This window comes from Canis aureus, chromosome 5, assembly GCF_053574225.1.
Source record: "Canis aureus isolate CA01 chromosome 5, VMU_Caureus_v.1.0, whole genome shotgun sequence".
In the NCBI taxonomy this organism is placed as follows: domain Eukaryota; kingdom Metazoa; phylum Chordata; class Mammalia; order Carnivora; family Canidae; genus Canis; species Canis aureus.
This window is the reverse complement of record NC_135615.1, coordinates 9,296,548-9,317,697: the sequence shown is the minus strand read 5'-3', so window position 1 is coordinate 9,317,697 and position 21,150 is coordinate 9,296,548. Positions and strand designations below refer to the sequence as shown.

The window sequence follows — 21,150 nt, the reverse complement described above, 5'->3', positions numbered from 1 at the left end:
ATTTTTATCACAATCCTAATCATGAAACAGTTTTTTTTTTGTAAAAATGGACAAGTTGTCTCTCAAATCTATATGGAAATATAGAGCATCTAGAATATTCAAAATGACTTTGAAAAGAACAAAGTTGGAGGACTTACTGTTACTTGTTTTCAAGACCCAGTATAAAGCCACAGAAATTAACGTAGTGTAGTACTAGCTTAAGGGTTAACAATTCATTACAACAGAATAGAGAACCCCAAACTATACCTGGCTGATTTTCAACAAAGTTTCCAAAGCAATCAACATAATGGGTGGGTGGCTCAGTTGATTAAGTGGCCAACTCTTGATTTAGGATCAGGTGATGATCTCAGGGCCCTGGGATCCAGCCCTGCCTCTGGTTCCTTGCTCAGCAGGAGTCTGCTTGAAATTCTCTTTCCCTCTCCCTCTGCCCCTATCCCCATTTGCTTGCTCTCTTTCTCTTTCAAATAAATAAATAAATAAATAAATAAATAAATAAATAAATAAATAAATCTTTTATATATATATGCATTTATATATGTTATGTATATATATATTATACACCTAAAGATAAGTTGTTTTGGTTTTTTTTTTAGAAGAAAATATAAAAGAATATCTTCTTGACTTCAGGGTAAGGCAAGGGTTTCTAAGCATACATAAAGCAATATCCATAAAGGAAAGTAGCTGATAAATTAGGCTTTAAGATAAAGATATATTTTCCCATCAAAATACATTGTCAAGCAAATGAACAGAAAAGGTATAACCGAGGAAAAATATTTATAAAATGTATATCTGGCAAGACTGGTATCCAAGATAAATTTTCTCTATTGTAATTGTATGTTTAGTTTGGAAGAAACTTTCTAGTTATATCTAGCTTCTCTGCACTTATTCGCTAATAAAAAAAACCCTCAATATTTTAAAATGTACTTTTATTTTGAAATAATTGTAGGTTCACATGCAATGATAAGGAATACTATACCAAGAACCTGTAATACTCTGTACTTCCTTTCCCCTAATGTTAACAACTTGGAAAACTATAGTACAATATCACAACCAGGACCTTGACGTTGATACAACCCAGTAATATTATTCAGATTTCCCTAGCAGGCATTTGTATGTGTGTATTTCACTTCATACTAGTTCAGCACCTGTCAAGCCACAGAATCAACACACAGATCCCGTGTTGCCCTTTTGTAACACACCCCACTCCCATACTGTGCCCCTCTCCCCATCGTTAATCCTGGCAACCCCTAATTTGTTCTCCATTTCTAACACTTCATCGTCTCAAAAGTATTGTATAACTATATTGCACACCTGAAGCTAATATAATAGTGTATGTTAACTATACTGGAATTTTCAAAGGAGTGGCATATAAATGAATCATACAATGTGTAGCCTTTTGGGACTGGTTTTTTCATTCAGCATAATTCCCTGGAGATTCATCCAAGTTGTTCCTGTATCTTTAGTTTATTCCTTTTTGTTGCTAAATAATATTCTGAGGTATGGTTATCTCATGTTTAACCATTCATATGTTTAAGGACATATGGGTTGCTTCCAGATTTTGACTATTACGAATAAAGCTGTTTTGAACATTTGAGTATAGCATTTTGGTTTGTGAATATGTTTTTATTTCTCTGGGAAAATGCATAAGAGTGCAGTTGCTGAGTTATATTGTAATTGCGGGTTTACTTTTTAAAGAAATTGTCAAACTGGTCTCCTAGTTATTCAGTTTCTCTCCATCCTTGTCAGGATTTAGTGTTGTCACCACTTTTTAAAAAATCTTAAAAAAAAAAAATCTTAATCAGTCTGGGGGTGCTTGGGTTGCTCAGTGGTTGAGCATCTGCCTTTGGCTCAGGTCGTGATCCTGGGGTCCTGGGATCAAGTCCTGCATCAGGATCCCCACAGGGAGCCTGCTTTCTGTCTGCCTATGTTTCTGCCTCTCTCTGTGTCTCTCACGAATAAATAAAATTTTTAAATCTTTTAAAAATATGTAATCAGTCTGATAGATCTGTAGTGATTATCTCAGTGTGGTTTTCTTTTGCATTTCCCTCATGGGGAGCATTTTTTCATGTGCCTCTTCAATAATATGTCTGGTCATGTCTTTTGCTCTTTTTCTAGTTGGATTTTTTTTTCTACTGCTGAGTTTTGAAAGGTCTTTATTTACTTGGATGTTAGTCCTTTGTTAGATACATGGTTCACGAAACTTTTCTCTACATCTGTCAGTTATCTTTCATCCGCTTCATGTGTGCTTTCATGGAGAAAAGCTTTTAATTTTAATAAGATCTGCTATGGACTGAATCCTTGTGTCCCTGCAAAATCCATGTGATGAATCCCCAATTGATGATATAAGAAGGTGGAGCCTTTGGGAAGCAATTAAATTTAGATTAGGTCATAAGAGTATTAGACTCCCATGATGGGATTGATCCCCTCATAAGAAGAGGAAGAGAGTGAGCTAGAGTGCTGTCTGTCTCCTCCTCTTCCCCCACCTACCCAGCACTTGATGTACACCCACTGAAGAAAAGCCAAGTGAGCACACTGGGAGAAAAGAGCAGTCTGCAATCCAGGAAGCAGGCTCTCACTAAACACCCAATCTGCTGCTGGCCTCTTGATCTTGAACTTCCCAGCATCCAGAACTGCAAGAAATAAGTGTTTGTTGTTTAAGCCGTCCAATCTGTGGTGTTTTCTTATACCAGCCCATGTATATTAAGAGGGGACAGGGTCCAATCTATCAATCTTTCCTTTTATGAACTGTGCTTTTGGTATCAAGTCTAAGAACTCTTTGCCTAACCCTACACACCAAAGATTTTCTCTTTTTCTCCCCAAATGTTTATGGTTTTATATTTTACATTTAAGTCTATAATCCATTTTGAATTACTCTTTGTGTTAGGTATAAGGTTTACATGAGGTTCATTTTGGGGGCTGCAGATGTCCAATTGCTCCTGCACCAAATTCTGAAAAGGCTATCCTTCCTCCAGTAAACTGCTTCTACACTTATGTCAAAAAAAAAAATCAGTTGAACATATTTGTGTGGATCTACTTCTGGGTTCACTGTTCTGTTCCATTGACTTATGGGTCTAGTCCTCTACAAATACCACAGTTCTTTGATTACTGATGATAAATCTTATATCAGGTAAAGTGAGTCCTTCTAATTTATTCATCTTTTCAAGATTGGTTTAGCTCTTCTAGGCCCTTACCTTTAGAATAAAATTGTTTATGTCAGCAAAACAAAGCAAAACAAAACAAAACAAAAAACCTAGCTGGGATTTTGATAGAAATGCATTAAACTAGATCTCAACTTGTGGAAGAACTGACATCTTTACTACCTTGAGTTGTCCAATTCATGAACGCAGTAAGTCTTTTCATTTATTTGAGTCTTTGATTTCTTTCATAAGCATTTTCTAATTATCAGCATACAGAACCTACATATGTTTGGTTAGATTTATATCTATTTATGTTTTCTTTGGAGCAAGTACAAATTACACTGTGTTTTTAATTTTTGTTTCCATATGTTCTTTCCTGACATATAGAAAGGCAATTGATTTTTAGAAAGAAAATATTCAGTCTTTTATCATTGAGCCTGATGAAAGATATAGGACTTTTTTTTGGCACATGTTCTTCATCAATTTGAGGAAGTTCCTTCTTTTCCTAGATTGCTAAGAGCTTTTTTCATGAATGGGTGTTGGATTTTTTTTCAAGTGATTTTTCTCCATCAGTTGACATGATCTTGTGCTATGTCTTTATGGATTTTATTGATTTATTTTCAAATGCTGAACTAGGGTTTTGTATCATGAATAAATCTCAGTTGGTCATAATGTATAATTTTTTATACATAGTAGGCTTCAATTTGCCAATATTTGTTGAGTATTTTTGCACCAGAATTCATTAAAGATATTGCCCTATACTTTTCCTTTTTTTGCATACGGTCTTTTTCTGGTTTCAGTATTATACTAGCCTCATATGATGCACTGAGAAATGATTCTGCCTCTTTGAATTTTCTGAAATATATCGTATAAAACTAGTGTTAATTCTTTACTGTCTGGTAAGATTCTTTATTGAAACTATCCAGACATTCTGGAAATTCTTTTTTTCAGGAGCTTTTAAATTATACATTCAATTTTTATGGACGTATGACTTTTAAGATTATTTATGTCATATTAATTGAATTTTGGTAGTCATTGGTTTTTGAGGAATTGCTCCATTTGTTTCCTAAGTTTTGAAACTCATGAACATAAAGTTTTTGTAGGTTACCCAATTATCCTTTATTTTTTAAAATATTTTATTTATTTATTTATGAGACACACACACACACACACACACACACACACACACACACACACAGAGGCAGAAACACAGGCAGAGGGAAGAGAAGGCTCCATGCAGGGGCCCAAGGTGGGACTCGATCTCGGGTCTCCAGGATCATGCCCTGGGCTGAAGGTGGCGCTAAACCGCTGAGCCACCTGGGCATTCAGCCCCCAATTATCCTTTGTGACAATTTGTATAATGATATCCTATTTTATTGTTAAAGTTGGAGATTTGTGTCTTTTGCCCATCTCTTTCCATATTTAATAGTCATGCTAGATATTTATCAATTTTATTGATTTTATTGATTTATTTTTGTTGATTTCCTCTGTTTGCCTATTTTTCAATTCTATTTATTTCTGCTATTATCATTATTTCCTTCCCTTATGTTGATTTGGGTTTATTTTGCTCTTTTGTTTCTAATTTCTTGAGGTAGAAATTTCAATTATTGATTTGAGACTCTCTCTACTGTAAGCATTTAGAGCTATAGTTCCTTCTTAGCACTGCTTCAGCTCTAAATCATATATTTGATATGTTTTATTTTTCATTCTACTTTATGTACTTAAAAAATTATATTCAGACTTCCTCTTAACCTTCCTATTCCCAGTTTGCTAAGAGTTTTCATCATAAATATATATTGGAGTTTCTCATGTGTTTTTTCTACATCTATCTGCCCTCTGGCTCCAACATTTTACATTTTTCCCATATACAAAATCCTCTCCTGTACCTTATTCTAGAAATTCTGAGGTTTTAGCTATTACATTTAGGTTTATGGTCCATTTGAGTCAATTTTTATCTGAGGTGTGAGGTTGAGTTGAGGTTTGTTTTTTCTTAGAGCTATCCAAGTGTTCCAGCACCCTTTGTTGAAAAGATCATACTTTCCTGCTTGAATTGGTTGGGCACCTTTGTCTGAAATAAATTTATCATATATGACCCAGTAGGTTTTTTTCTGGGGTCTTTATTTCATCAAACTATGTTTATCCTTATATCAGTATCATTATACCTTGTCTACTGTGCCTTTACAGTAAGTCTTGAAAGCAGGTTGTGTGAATCCTTCAGCTTTGTTCTTTTTCAGAATTATTTCAGCTATTCATGATCCATAAGTTTCCATATAAATTTTAGAGGAGCTTGTTGGTTAAAAAAAAAGTCTTCTAGGATTTTGATTGAGATTGTGTTGAATCTATAAATCAACCTGGAGATAACTGACAGTTTATATTGTCTAAATCATAAACATGGTATGTTTCTCCATCTTTTTAAGTCTTTAATTTCTCTCAGGAGTGTTTTGTATGGTTTTGTACATATTTTGTCAATTTTATCCATAAGCATTTCATATTTTATGCTATTATAAGTGATGTTTTATTTTTTCCATTTTTTATTGATTGCTTGTGTACAGAAATATATTATTTTTGTATCTTGATCTTTCTGAACTTGGTAAATTCATTTATTAATTCTAGTGGCTTTTTTGTAGAGTGTTTAGGATTTCCTATACAGATGATCATGTCATATGAGAATAAAAATAGTCCTACTTCTTTCTTTCCAATCTGGATGCCTTTTATCTCTTTTCTTGCCTTATTATACTGGTTAAGACCTAAAATACAATGTTGAATGGAGATGATAAGAGCAGAAATTCTTTTTTTTTAAATTTTATTTATTTATGATAGTCACACAGAGAGACAGAGAGAGACAGAGAGAGGCAGAGACACAGGCAGAGAGAGAAGCAGGCTCCGTGCACCGGTAGCCCGACATGGGATCCTATCCCGCGTCTCCAGGATCGCGCCCTGGGTCAAAGGCAGGCGCTAAACCACTGCGCCACCCAGGGATCCCAAGAGCAGAAATTCTTGTCTCATTCCTGATCTTAGGCTTCAGTCTTTCCCCATGAAACATGACAGGAGTTGAATTTTCCCTCAGAATCCTCTTAATACATTGGATACACAGAATCATGTCTGCTCTCAGGAGGAGCTTTCGGGTTTCTAGCTATCAGGCAGACCAAATGTCCCGGTTTGCCTGACTGGGGGTTTCTAGATATGACTCTCTGTGTAAAGCCTGGAGAAGTTGTGGTTAGACCAGGATGAGCTGGTCACCCTCTCAACTATGACTCTGCTTTCATCACCAAGTGAAGGTGTGAATAACCCACCCCTCTTTTCTTGGAGGAGGAAAGGAACCACCACACTTTCCAGTGCGAACAGATAATCCTATGGCCCAGCAGCTCCTTACCTGTCCTCCACCTTAATTGACCAGTAAGATGGCTCAGTTGGAATGGAGTAAGTTCTCTGGGGGACTTAATACCAATGGCATTGGTGCCACTTCCCTGAGCTCAAGTCTGGGTGATCTTAATAGGGCATTTCCTTGGCCAAGAAGCTCCCACTTGAGCAAACATGCACTAGATGGTCCTGGTACCCTTTCTAATTTCCCCAATAAATGTATAGAGTGGTACAGTGGTGGAGTTCTTCTCCTACAGCACTTTCTGTGATTCATCCTGCTGGCCTACCCCATAATCACCTTGTGGTGGAGTCCTAAAAAATCAAGGGAGAGTGTCCTCTCTGTTTATTTTCTTCTTGTAAATTGTTCTTACTGAATTTTCTACATATACCATGTATGCTAGGGGTATTTATGGCTCTGATCTTCACACAACATCTAGGATTACCATAGCACAGCACAACACTGGGTATTACCCATAGTAAACATTTGCTGCAACTACTACTATGTGACAGATAAATGACAATCTCCTAGAATAGAAATTTGGGGCTTTCTGCTGCCTGAACTCAGTATTAATGGCTTATGTTCATTGCAAAGTATTAGTGTATATTCTGACAGCGTGGTGTCAAGGGAGAGAATCAGTGAAACAAAAACAAAGGAAAGAGAATCAGCACTAGAACAAAACAAAGATATTTTTCTTAAACACACCTGGCTAAGAGTTTTTCTTTATTAAAGAGGGTAGCAGATCTCAATGTATGGTCCAAGGGTCCATGGGGTTCCCAAAATCTTTATGGCTTTTACAATGTCATTATTATAACAGTACTAAGACAATAATCACCTTTTTTCATCTCATGGTCTCGGCAATACATAGTGGAGTTTTCAGAGGCTCCATGATACTTACCCTGACAGAATGAATGCAGAAGCAGATAAAAGGACACTTCTAGTCAGCCAGATATTAAGGAAATTTACAAAATTGTAAGGCGATGCCACTCTTACTAAGCTTTTTTTGTTTTAGAAATTATATTCATAGGTAATATGCTATTTATTTCAGCATATGTGAGAGACTATTATTGTTATTTTTATTTTTATTTTTTTTTTTTTATTATTGTTATTTTTAAATGAACCAATAAATAATGTTTTAATTTCACATGTAGTAAATATTAGCCCATAAAACCAATCTAAACCAAATCTCCTTAGAGGAGAAGAATCCAAAAGGATCCTGAGACCAAAAAATTTGAGAAACACTGGAAGAAACCTATAAATTAATACTGGAAAGTACATTGTAGTTAGTTCATATATCACGTAGCTGTGTCACATATGTATATTAACAGTGTTACCTGTTTATTAAAATCTATGTAATTCATGACATAGTGTGGGTTAAGTCATTTTCAACTAATCATTTTTAAAATTCATTCCTTTGTTTACTCATAATAAATATTTGAGTATCTACTCTGTAGCAGCCACCAGAGTAGGTTTTGGGGGCACAACTGTGAACAAGGTGGATTTCCTGATCTCAACTAGTTCACCAGATGAAAGTAGAGATAAGTCAACAGGCCATCTCTACAGAGTGTGGGTAGAGCTGAGAGGGAGTCTGTGTGCCATATAAACCTGGGGGTGGGCACATGGTCCGGGCTAGGGGAGTAAGGAGGAAGGGTTCCCAGAGGCCTTATCTGACATCTGACCTGAAGGATGAGCAGAAGCTAACCAAGAGAGGGTAATTTAGGAAGAGGGAACCACCTAGAAGAAATAGTACTCTGAGACATTTTGTAATAAACCTCTTGGTTATAGATAGACAAATATGTCTGCTGATTTCATCGGGCATGAATCACTGCAAGGGTCTGAGGGCTTCACTGTGATGGGTTTGGAACAATATTGGCTCAAGAGAACTTTTCCTTTCACAAGGTTTATCCTCTGCCTCTGTGACTAGAGGTAAAGTAGATTAAGAAGGCTGAGCAGGACTACCAGATGTCCAGGACTGTGTAGAGCAAGCACATTTTCTGACTGGTGGGTGGGAACTCACTGACAGTGAAACAGGGACCACAAGGATAGTAAAATTTGCTCTGCAGTCTGCTAAGTATATGGGGATGCAGTTACATTGAGACACTTCTCATAGCATGCTTCATTATCGCCACTATTCCCAGAGCTATAATGTAAATGCAGTATCCTACAGATCACTGAAAGCATCCCCCAGATTTCAAAGTGGTTCTCAGTCCTATGGCAGTAACTGTTGGCAAACCCTAGGTTCTGCTTGTGGAACACCATCGTCAGAACAGTGATAGTACCAATGAGGGGAACCTGGGTGGTTCAGTCAATTGGGCATCTAACTCTTGACTTCAGCTCAGATCATGATCTCGGGGTTGCAAGATCGAGCCCCCTGTGGGGCATCCTGTTGGATGTGGAGCCTGATTACGATCGCTCTCTCCCTCTCCTTTTGCCCCCATCCCCACTTGCATGCTCACTCTCTCTCTCTCTAAAAAAAATTAATTAAAAAATAATATATAGAGAACAGTGATAGTACCAATGAGAAGTGATATAATAACCTAAATCTTATCAAATACACAGGCCTAGTCACATAAATTCAGTCATACATTTTATTATAGTAGATGTCCGGGTCACCAAAATGCTGGTTTCCTAGTTGAATGGCCAAACCTGCCACATTACCCGGAATAGGCCTGACTCAGAGGGAACTCAGGCAACAGGGAACCCAGTTATAGGATCAAGGCCAGCTACAGTGGTGGCTCAGTGCTATGCCCCCAGAACGAGGAGCTACAACAACTTTCGTAGCTCGTTTCCATCTTAACTCTAGATTATCCCTAAGAACCAAATACACTGGGATGAAACAGATGAATAATTAGTTAAAATTAAGAGTTCAGTGATAGTACTTTTCTGATGAGGACATTTTTGTTGTTGTTGTTAGCTTCAAGATATATGAAAGCGAAGGATACAAAAATCCACACATAAAACTCAGTAGCATTTTCTATACCCTAACAACAAACCGTCTGAAAGAAAATAAAGAAAATGATCCCATATACAATAGAATCAAAACATGAAAACATTTCAGAATAAATTTAACCAAAGAGGTGAATGATCTGTACATTGAAGACTACAAGACATTGATGAAAGAAAGTGAAGAAGACACAAATGAATGGAAAGATCTCTCATGTTCATAGGCTGGAAGAATTAATATTGCTCAAAGGGCTCTACTACCCAAAGCCAATGCAATCTCTATTAAGATACCACTTTTTACAGATTGTGCTTTTAACTAAGGGTAGAAAAAATAATCCTAAAACTTATACAGAACTGCAAAAGATTCCCCAAAACTCAAGCAAACCTGAGAAAGAAGAACAAATCTGGTGACATTACACATCATGATTTCAAACTATATTATAAAGCTATAGTAATCAAAACACTATGGTACTAGTGTAAGAACAGACACATAGACCAAATGAAACAGAGTCAAGAGTTCAAAAATCAACCTATGAATAAATAGTCACCTAATATCTGACAAAGGAGCCAAGGACACTCAATGAAGAAAAGACAGTCTCTTCAATAAATGGTGCTGGGAAAATTGGACATTCACATGTTAAAGAATATAACCAGACCCCTATCTTATACCACTAACAAAAAGTACCTCAAAATAAATTACAGACATAAATGTAAGGCCTAAAGCCATAAAACTCTTAGAAGAAAACATAGGGGAAAAGCTTCTTGGGATAGGTCTCAGCAATGATTTTTTGGATATGACACCTAATGCACAAGTAACAAAATAAAAAATAAACAAGTGAGAGACCACTTCATATTAAAGAGCTTCTGCACAGCAAAACAATCAAAACAAAAAAGGCAACTTGTGGAATGGTAGAAAATATTAGGAAATCATATATCTGAGAAGGGATTAATATCCAAAATATGCATAGATCTCATACAACTCCATAACAACAACAACAACAACACCCAAATAAACCAATTAAAAATGGGCAGATGATTGAGGCCCTGGGTGGCTCAATTGAGTGTCTGACTCCTAGTTTCAGCTCAGGTCATGTTGTTGAGGTCATGGGTTCGAGCCCTGCCTCCAACTCCCAGGCTCAGCCTAGAGTCTGCTTCTTCCTCTCCCTCCCCCTCTGCCTCTTCCTGCACTCATGCACATGTGTACACATGTGTGTGCATGCTCTCCCCCTCTGTCTCTTAAATAAATAAATAAAATCCTTTAAAAAATGTCCAGATGATCTAAGTAGACATTTTCTAAAGAAGATACTCAAATGGCCAACAGGTACATGTAAAGGTATTCAACATCATTAGTCATCAGGGAAATGCAAACCAAAATTGTTAATGAGATATCCCCTCATACTTGATAGAATGGCTATCACTAAAGATAACAAGTGTTGGCAAAAATGTGGAGAAAAGGAAATACTTGTGCCCTACTGGTAGGAATGTAAATTGGTTCAGCCATTATGGAAAACAGTATGGAGTTTCCTCAAAAAGATTAAAAATAGAATTACCATATGACCCAGCAATTCTACTTCTGAGTACATATCTGAAGGAAGGAAAATCACTATCTCGAAAAGATATCTGCACTCCCATGGTCACTGCAACATAATAACATAATTCACAATAGCCAACACATGGAAACAACCTAACTATCCATTAACAGATAAAGAAAATGTGGCATGGGGATCCTTGGGTGGCGCAGCAGTCTGGCGCCTGTCTTTGGCCCAGGACGCGATCCTGGAGACCCGGGATCGAATCCCACGTCGGGCTCCCGGTGCATGGAGCCTGCTTCTCCCTCTGCCTATGTCTCTGCCTCTCTCTCTCTCTCTCTCTGTGTGACTATCATAAATAAATAAAAATTAAAAAAAAAAGAAAATGTGGCATGAATATATATATATATATGAATACTATATATATAGGAATACTATATATATAGGAATACTAATATATTATATAGTACTAATACTAATATATAATACTAATTATATATATGATATATATAATACTAATTATATAATATAATTATATATATTATATTATATAATTATATAATTATAATGCAGTATCCTACAGATCACTGAATAGGAAGTATTAGGAAAAAAAAAAGGAAGTATTAGGAATACTAATATATTATATAGTACTAATACTAATATATAATACTAATTATATATATATATAATGGAATACTATTCAGCCATAAAAAGAAGGAAATCCTACCATTTGCAACAATGTGGATGGGCCTTGAGAGCATTATACTAAATGAAATCAGTCAAAAAAAAAATTAAAAAAAAAAAAAAAAAGAAAGAAATCAGTCAGAGGAAGATACTGAATGATTATTTATATCCACATCTAAAAACTGAACTTAGAGAAACAGATAGGTGATTGCCAGAAGCAGGGAGTGGAGTGAGGTTGGCAAAATGGGTGAAGGTGATACCAACAGGCAAATATCTACCTATAATAAATGTCCTAGGAACACAATATATATGGTGACTATAGCTAACGATACTGTATTATATATCTGAAAATTTCTAGGAGAGCAAATCCTACAAGTTGTTGTCACAAGAAAACAAAAAATCTAACTGTGTGTGGTGATGGATGTTAACGAGATTTACCGTACTGATCACTTTACAATATTCACATATATCAAATCATTTTGTTGTACACCTAACATGAATACAATGTAATATGGCAATTATATCTCAATTTTTTAAAAAAGATAAATCAACACCACTATGCACAGGAATCATGGGAAGACACAAAGTTATTTTACACCCTTCCCCTCAAGCCAGTCTAAGGATACCCACACTCCATGTGTCATTGTTTACCCACACTTATTGATAGTGCCTTTTTTATGTGCAGCTCTTTGACTTTTCTTTTTTTTTTTAAGATTTTATTTATTTATTCATGAGAGACACACAGAGAGAGAGGGAGAGACAGAGGCAGAGGGAGAAGCAGGCTGCCCATGGGGAGCCCAATGAGAGATTTGATCCCAGGACCCCGGGATCAGGATCTGAGCTGAAGACAAATGCTCAACCACTGAGCAACCCAGGTGCCCTGCTCTTTGGCTTTTTAGACTAGGTTCTTGAGAGGCCAGAACACAGACTGCACTGGAAAACAGAAATAAGCATGGAACAAAAACCGTTCAGTGAGAAAGTTTTTTAGATTTCTACAAAATGACTCTGCATCGACTCCACCATCACCCACTTCTTCATCTAGGTGCAATCATCAATCCAGAAATCGTCATTTCTGGAAAAAAAAATACTGTGGCAAGAAACAAAGGAAGCCCGACAGCCATGAAGCCAGCCTCCCACCAAGTTGGTAACAGAATGTCTTGGTGGGAGGGAGAAGGCACCAAACAGAGACTTTGCTGGGCCCAAAGGTATGCCATGGAAGAAGAAGAACCTTAAGCAGACTCCCTCTTCTGAGAACATGAGCCCCCAAACTAGTTCTGAGCATGCCAAGCCTCTTGTGCTGGACCGGGTTTGTGATGCAAGATCTTGCTGCCTGGCAACAAGTGCAGCACTAAACAAACTTCTACACAACACAATAAAATGTGATTGGTTCCCCCGTGGGCAATATAATAGCACCGGTTAACTGCTTAGGGTTTAAATAAAGAGGCAAAGTAAAACTATGGGTTCAGTTCATAGTATCAGCACAAACTCGCTGACCAAGTAGTTTCATTTCTTCCCCAATGCCACTAACCAACTGACAATATAACATTTGGTTCCCGGTCTATAAAAGCACTTTCAATTTTAATGACAATGTGCACATTTAGTTTGTTTTCAGAAGCAACTCCAAGACATTGGAGGAATGACAGAAGGGGTGGGGGAGGCAGAAGAAATTGACCGAATAGACTCAAATAATGGAGACGATTTTTACAGGCCAGGTACCCAAAAGTGAGGGATTCAAAATAATGTTATTTGTTAGCACATGTCTTCTGTGACTAGCTAACCATAATTTTTTCCTTGCCTGAATTCCCAAGTTGGTTTCATAGAAGGCTTTATTGTAGTCTCAGAGCATTGTTTTGCATTAATTTCTATGACAAGAAACCCAAAACACATGGTGCCGAGAGTAACAAAACAGAGTTAGGGAAACGGTCATGACTTGGCACAAAGTGTGACAAGCTGTAAAAAAGGGAATGTTTCAATATCTGAAGTGGTGTTGACTTCCTATGAACAACCTTTTCTCTTCTAAACAGTATCATATTCTTTTCAAGCACATTTAGAACGCAAGTCAAGCTGTGTTTTATTTTTGATTATAATAAACACAGTCAGTTTACTATAACAAAGACATACTAGTGGTGACCAGTTGAAAGCCAAAGTACAACACCATAAGCTGGGCGGGGGGGTGGGGTGGCGGGGCCTCGGGGGTGGGTAGTCCACAGATAAAATAAAAGAGCAGCCGTCTGGAAAGTTCTCTAAAAGAACATAAAAAGGCAGTGTTTTCTTATGAGACTAACACAGAATGCCAAAATATCTAGCTGGGCTCTTTTTTTGTTGTCACTTATGGCAATTTGTAACTAAAAATAGCAAATCCTTCAAAATATTGGGCTCTCATATTTGTTTTTTTTTAATCTCCATAAAACTCAAAAACTTTGTGCACTGCTTTAAATTGTAACACTATTTCTTATGTAAGACTCATCTACATAGCAGCTTATTACATTTGTGTCAGTACTAATCAAACTGTTTTCTTAAAAGGATCTTTTAAAAATGTTTATAGAAATAGCTGAAAAGGATTAAGAAGTACAAACTTTTAGTTGTAAAATAAGTAAGTCATGGGGTTGCAAAGCACAGCATGGGGAATATAGTCAATAATATTATAAGGATGTTGTATGGTGACCACACTTAAAATTGTATTGAACATAGATTAATGTATAGAATTGTCTGTACACTTAAAACTATTATAACATTGTGTGTCAACTATACTTCAGTTAAAAAAAGTTAATAATTTTGTATGTATTTAGATTATTGACAAAGTGTGAAATAGTTCACAATAAAATGGTTACAAATAAAGTTTATAAAGAATTCATGATTCAATTGAATTCCTGATTTCAAATTTATTAGGAAATAACATAAATCACCTTACCATTTCTTGAACTAATGATTTTTCATAATCAAGCTCACATAGTAATCTGTCTCTACCATCCATTAGCTAAAAGAGAAGAATATTATATTTTGATTAAAGAAAAGAACAGAATACCTAAAAGAATACCTAAAATTTCTCCTCAGTAGAATAGAACAACACATATTTTGATTTTAAACATGAGAAAAGCAGATCCTAATATGATTTTAAAAATTTAAATATCTGTAGATTATCATGTAACAGTAATACATTATATATTACTGTATTTTTCTAGAACAACAAGCAAGATATACACAGGAAATGCCAATTTATTGACAATCTTCCTCACCCTATACCAACAAAATGTGATGTTGATATATAATAAAGCAAGTATAGTGTATCAAGAAGAGCACTTTTGCTTTCCTCTTTATAAGACCCATTCATTTATTTTAGATTTTTGTGTTGTATTTCTATGCACATCAAACTCTATGCCAACTGAAAACAATCATCAAAAAGCATACACTGCATAGCCCCTGTACTCCTATGACTTGCCTTGGTATCTTCAATGATTACTTGCCATTCATGTATTATATATAATAATAATCAGTGTTATATACACTGATAAAATTCAAACCTTGGTTTTGACATCCATTCAATTAGTCCGTACATTCATGATTTAATACACATGTGTGGAACACCTTTTAGATGCCAGGCATTTTGTTAGTCTAGAGAGGTACAGAAGTGAAGTAGAACAGATCCCTTCCTCTGAAGCATCTAGGTCTGGTAGGAGAGCAATGTGAAAAAATGACTGTAATACATTAGAAAATATGTTAATAAATCAAATTTTCAGGTGGCCAAAAAGCATAAAGAGCCACAAATTCCGGCAACCATAGTTATAATAAGATATAATAGGAGAAGTACATTTTGACAATGGTCTTGAGGGCTACTGGGAATGCAACCAGTTGGAGAAGGAAAAAGGCAGTGGAAACAGCAAACAAAATAGCACAACAACTGGAGGGGAGTATGAAGTCATGGAGGAATTGGGGAGGGCTTGATGCTATGGAACCCCAGGATGGAGAGAGACAGCAGTGGCAGGAAAGGAAAGGAGGAGGGTCGGGTGACAATATGAGAGGCCTCACTCTCCACAATCAGGGGTGGAAGGCAGGATGATACAATGAGGAACATAAGTGTGTTCAAATCGAAGCTCTGCTCCTTATTAGCTGTGTGGGTAAACTAAGTCGGCTTCAAGCCTTAGTTTTCTTCTCTGTAAAATTAAGATAGTAAAATCTATTTTAAAGAATTCTTTCAGAGAGAATTTAACTGTTCCTGGCATATGAAAATCCCCCGGTGTATTTTTAGGTGGTCTGATTTTATACTGTAGACAATGGGAAACCATTGAAGGTTTTAGCACGTGCAATTAGGGTATGACACACTACAGCAGAGTGTGGAAGCTTGATTTGAAAAGGGATGAGGGGGATCCCTGGGTGGCGCAGCGGTTTGGCGCCTGCCTTTGGCCCAGGGTGCGATCCTGGAGACCCGGGATCGAATCCCACGTTGGGCTCCCGGTGCATGGAGCCTGCTTCTCCCTCTGCCTGTGTCTCTGCCTCATTCTCTCTCTCTCTCTGTGACTATCACAAATAAATAAAAATAAAAAAAAAATTAAAAAAAAAGAAAAAAAAAGAAAAGGGATGAGGGTAGAAACAGGAAAATGAAGTTAGAATCTATGGAAATTAAAAAAAAAAAAAAAAGAATCTATGGAAATGATGACAGCCCCAACCAAGTCTGTAGCAATGTTGTGACAGAGAAGGGGGATTTGAAATACACTGTGGAAGGAAAACCTACAGATTGGGCGACCAAATAGATACGAGGCATAAAGGAGAGAGTAGAGAATGACCCTGGATTTCTCATCTGTTCTTAGGGATCGATGGCAACGTCATTCATTTAAGTGGGGAAACACAGCAGAGTCCAGATTCAAGGGGTAATAAGGTCAAGTTTTGACAGTGATTTGATGAATAGGTAGCACATTTTTTCAGCAAATGTTTTTAAGGGCTGATGACTAAGAATTTAGAGATAAACAAGACAGTTTCTGACCTTAAGAGAGCAAATAGTCCCAGGTATACAGGGCCACAGAAGGAGCTTCTAATTACCATAGGAAATGGATGAGGCTGTCAAAGAGCATGTGACATTGAAATTAAGGATGAGAACAGAATTGAAACTATAGACGTGGTGTTCAGAGAAATCATAAAGCAGGAAAGGAAGTTTGGAAGTCACTGGTAAACAAGTGTGCCAGTTATGGGAGAGGCTGAGGTCAACTAGAGAGAAAAGAAGGAAGATCAAGGATAAATAGAATTCCCAAGAATAGCATTCAAGTGGAAAAATTGAGCAGAGAAGTCACAGAGAATTGACAGATATTGCTTGGAAGGAATGAAGAACCACGTGAAGAATCAGAAGTGAGCATTGCTGTAGAAGACTCTATGATACGGCAGGCAGTCCTTCCATATACAGCAGAAAATTCAGGAAGGAAAAAACCTAAAAAGAATTGAAGGCAGGATGCCTGAGTATCTCAGTGGTTGAGCATCTGCCCTTGGCTCACGTCGTGATCCCGGGGTCCTGGGATTGAGTCCCGCATTGGGCTCCTCGCCAGGAGCCTGCTTCTCCCTCTGCCTACCCTCTCTCTGTGTGTCTCTCATGAATAAATAAAATCTTTAAAAAAAAAAGGATTGAAGGCAATAGGAATCTCACTGTGACCTTATACACAAGAAAAACTAGCATCGGGGGAGCGAAAAGGGGTTTGGTAAGCACAGATTTATTTTAAATAACATTTGGAATATAGTAAATGGCAATGGGTGATTAGAGTCAATGGATACCACCAAGACAATGGTTTCACTATATCTGTAGGCTACTGTGAAATTTTTAAAGGCATTAGAGAGAAAGAGGTGATGAAGAAAGTTCCAGAAGAGGAGGAAGGAGGAGATGAGTCAGGGCAAAGAAGAAGGATCCTCTTTGGATAAAAAGGAGTTAAGGTGAGGCTAGGTAAGCTAAGTGACAGAGTAAAAGTGTGCAGAAGGAATTGTTTGTGCATCCTTTCAGGTAAAGCTAGACATCTCTTCTCTATGTACATACTTCTATTACAGTCCACATCACACAGCCCAAGGGTTTTTGTCTCTTGTCCTAGACTTAATCTGCTCCACAGCAGGCCATGCGTGTGTGTGCATGTGTGTATGTATGTGTGTGTATATCTGTCTGTCTGTAATTTTTGTATCTCAGCACTAGCACACTGCTTGGCACTAAAAGGCATCTAGTAAACATCACTGAATTAACTGATATAGTGGAGGATATTGGAAACCAAACCAGTAAATATCAGCTCTCATTTGCTCAACAAGTCCTAATGTGCTTTCCAGTTGACAAAGCACTTTGACTCCCATTATCCCAATATATCCTCATAGTTAAGCCTGTGAAAGACAGAAAGAGGGAGAAGGCACTGGCCCAAGGGACTACAGTGGCAGAAATGGAAGAGGAACCCAAGGTTCTGGGTTCCTTCTGTTCAATACCAAACTGTACCTATTTTCAATGTGTCCGTGGAGGTCCAGGACATATAAAGAAAAAAAGAAAAGAGAAAGGATTTTTTAAATGATCAAACGGACTAGGGATCTGCTATATTTGCTAAAGAGAGCTGTGAATTAAAAACACGGTATAAGGGGATCCCTGGGTGGCTCAGCGGTTTGGCGCCTGCCTTCAGCCCAGGGCATGATCCTGGAGCCCCGGGATCGAGTCCCACTTCAGGCTCCCTGCATGGAGCCTGCTTCTCCCTCTGCCTGTGTCTCTGCCTCTCTCTCTCTCTCTGTCTCTCATGAATAAATAAATAAGGTCTTAAAAAAAAACATGGTATAAGTTATATATAATTTTGAATTTTAGAGTAGTCTTGCTAAAAAAGGTAAAAGAAACAGGTGAAATTAATTTTAATAATATATTTTGTTTATCCAAATATACATTCAAAATGTTATCATCTCAATGTGTAATAATTAATCTTAAAAATCATTGCTGAGATATTTCACTTAAGCTAAGTCTTTGAAGCACATCTCAATTTGGGGACTGAAATTTCATTGGAAATACTTTATCTGTATTTAGACTGCATAAGAATTACAGAGCAGCAAGTAGATTCACATACCAAGTTATTTAAAATATACACAAAGGTTTTCCAATAAACTGAAACAAGTATCAGTTTTTACATTTAAATTTTAAAAATTAAAATTAAATATAATTAAAAATTGAGTTCCTCAGTTGCACTAGACACAATTCATGTGTTCAGCCAGCCACAGGGGGCTACCACCGGGCAGTGCAGACCTAAGGCAGCTGAGGAAACACTTAACTGAAATATTTAAGCTCACACAGATCTTGACTGGTCATTCGAAGGGGCATGTTTCTTTCTAATCGGCGGCTTAGTGGTCAGATTTTTTGCTCTAATTTCTTGTGCTCTTTCCAGAGAAGAGTAAGCTTACACGACTCATCCCTACAAGTGACTGGATAGATCGAACAGTTTTAGAAACACTTAAACTGTGATAATTCCTTAGAGGTTGAGACTAGGAAGCTGCGACTTCATTTTCAACCTAGACATTGATGCCAAGAAGGTGAAACAGATAATGTCCACAGACTCTGGTTTTCTCTGTAAGGATAGGACTTGTGCTGTTACCACTGCAAATAGAATGAAGCACAAGAATATGAACTTGCTCTGCAAATCCATGATGATTTTGCTTATCAGAGAAAACGTCTCCCAACTCTGACCCTTTATGTAACCAATTCTCTAAAAATTAGTTCTTAAGAGTTAATTTTACCGAAAACCTAAGAATACTCTGAACTGTAAAATGGGGCTGAAATTTGGACCTCAAATGACGCACAGGTGGCTGTCGGTTGGGCTCTGGAAACGGGGCTTGTGTGACTGAGGGATGGCATGTTTAATTAAAACTGACTGTTACCCAGTTTTTAAATTACTTTTCATTTTAAGGGGCACCTGGGTGGCTCAGTGGTTGAATGTCTGCCTTTGGCTCAGGTCATGATCGAGTCCCACATCGGGCTCTCCACAGGGAGCCTGCTTCTCCCTGTGCCTATGTCTCTGCCTGTCTCTCTGTGTCTCTCTGAATAAATTTAAAAAAAAAACCTTAAAAGCATTTTTTTTAATTTTAAAACTGACACTCGATTCAGTTAGTGGAAAGTATTTATGTTTATTTGGAATAATTCAGAGATGCAAATACACATTTTCACCTGTAAATCTCAGGAACTCTAAACACATTCTCATTCTATGAATCACTCAAAGAGCATTGGTCAGTGTGCCAGGCTCTGTGCTCAGTGCTGGGAATATACCAGAAACAGAGATGATAGCGTCTCTGCTCTCGTGAGGCTTGCAGTACAGCAGGGAAGATTGATTATCACTGAAAATATGTTGATGGCTATGATGGTACAGTAAAGGGAGCTAAGGAAGCCCGAAGCAGGGGTGCCCGACCTGTGTGGGGGGCATAAGTGCTGTGGTCCCACTGGCCCAGATGCACTACGTGATCTTGGCCTTGCTGATACGAAAAGAATTCCTGTCCTAAGTAGAGATTTCCCACATAACGTAGCCCAGCTCGTGCACAAACAGAAAAATGAACATGAAGCTACATGTGGGCTGAAAAAAAGAATGTTCATTCTTAATAACAGGATTTTTCCACAAGCACATCTCCGGACCTCCTGTGCCATCGAACTTCAGTTCCTTACGGTCAACGAGGCAGACACTCAGTTATCCCAAGTAAAAGAAGTATCTGTACATTAATTCATTTTCAGGAATGAAATCCTTATTTACTGTCAAAGAGCCTACCCAAATCGCGGGAGAGATTAAATATGGAAATGGACTTTCCCCTATACCCCAAGACGATCGGGACCCACCGTTATTCCATCAGTTCTGCTGATATTTCAGTGTAAAAGAGTCATTCGTCAATGTATAAAGTTACAGTACCTTTTGAATGGTTTTATGATTCTTTTCTGCCGTCTCTTTCAGATTTATAATTTCATCTTCTGTAAACAAAAGGAGAGAGAGGCCAACCATGAAATTACAAGCTTACGGCCCTGTATTCAAACTCCCTGCTTCAGGGCAGGCTGTACACTGCTGGCAGGCATGGTGGACGCAAGTCCTAGCAGGACTGTGACCTTCACAACTGCCCTTGACATTCACAGCCTTCTTCCTGCTGTTCAGACGGCTGGTCAGATAGGGATTAAGAACTAAGTTCAAGATCCAAGTGTGGCTGAGGGCTGAAAGCTTTTCATCAATACTAGCAATGGACATTTTTGCTGTTAGTTACAGCGGATACAAAATGCTTTAGCAGGTGGCACTTGATGACTCAGTAAGAGCTACGAAAACTGGAAAAAGCATTATTACACCACTCTAGGAGGGAAATGAAACTACACTGGCATGGTATAATTTATATTCAAGAGAGACTGTAATATATCTGATTTTATTGATATTTTGCTATAAGTTTTTTTTAATCATTTGTTCATTGCTTTTCATAAATGCAGGTTAAGGGGAACATTATATAATTCCCAGAAATATAAAGATAACAACAGTAAGTGAAAAGATGCTTTAGA

General features: G+C 37.4%; 1 protein-coding gene across 1 annotated transcript in view; it reads right to left on the bottom strand.

Annotated features, from left to right (window-relative positions):
- The window catches only part of C5H10orf67 (chromosome 5 C10orf67 homolog), a 194,921-nt gene that overhangs the window by 73,077 nt on the left and 100,694 nt on the right, over positions 1-21,150 (bottom strand). The window contains exons 8-9 of the mRNA XM_077896424.1: positions 20,525-20,583; positions 14,563-14,628 (exon numbers count right to left, since the gene is read on the bottom strand). Coding sequence (XP_077752550.1) covers positions 14,563-14,628; positions 20,525-20,583 — 125 coding nt within the window. The remainder of the gene's footprint in view (positions 1-14,562; positions 14,629-20,524; positions 20,584-21,150) is intronic.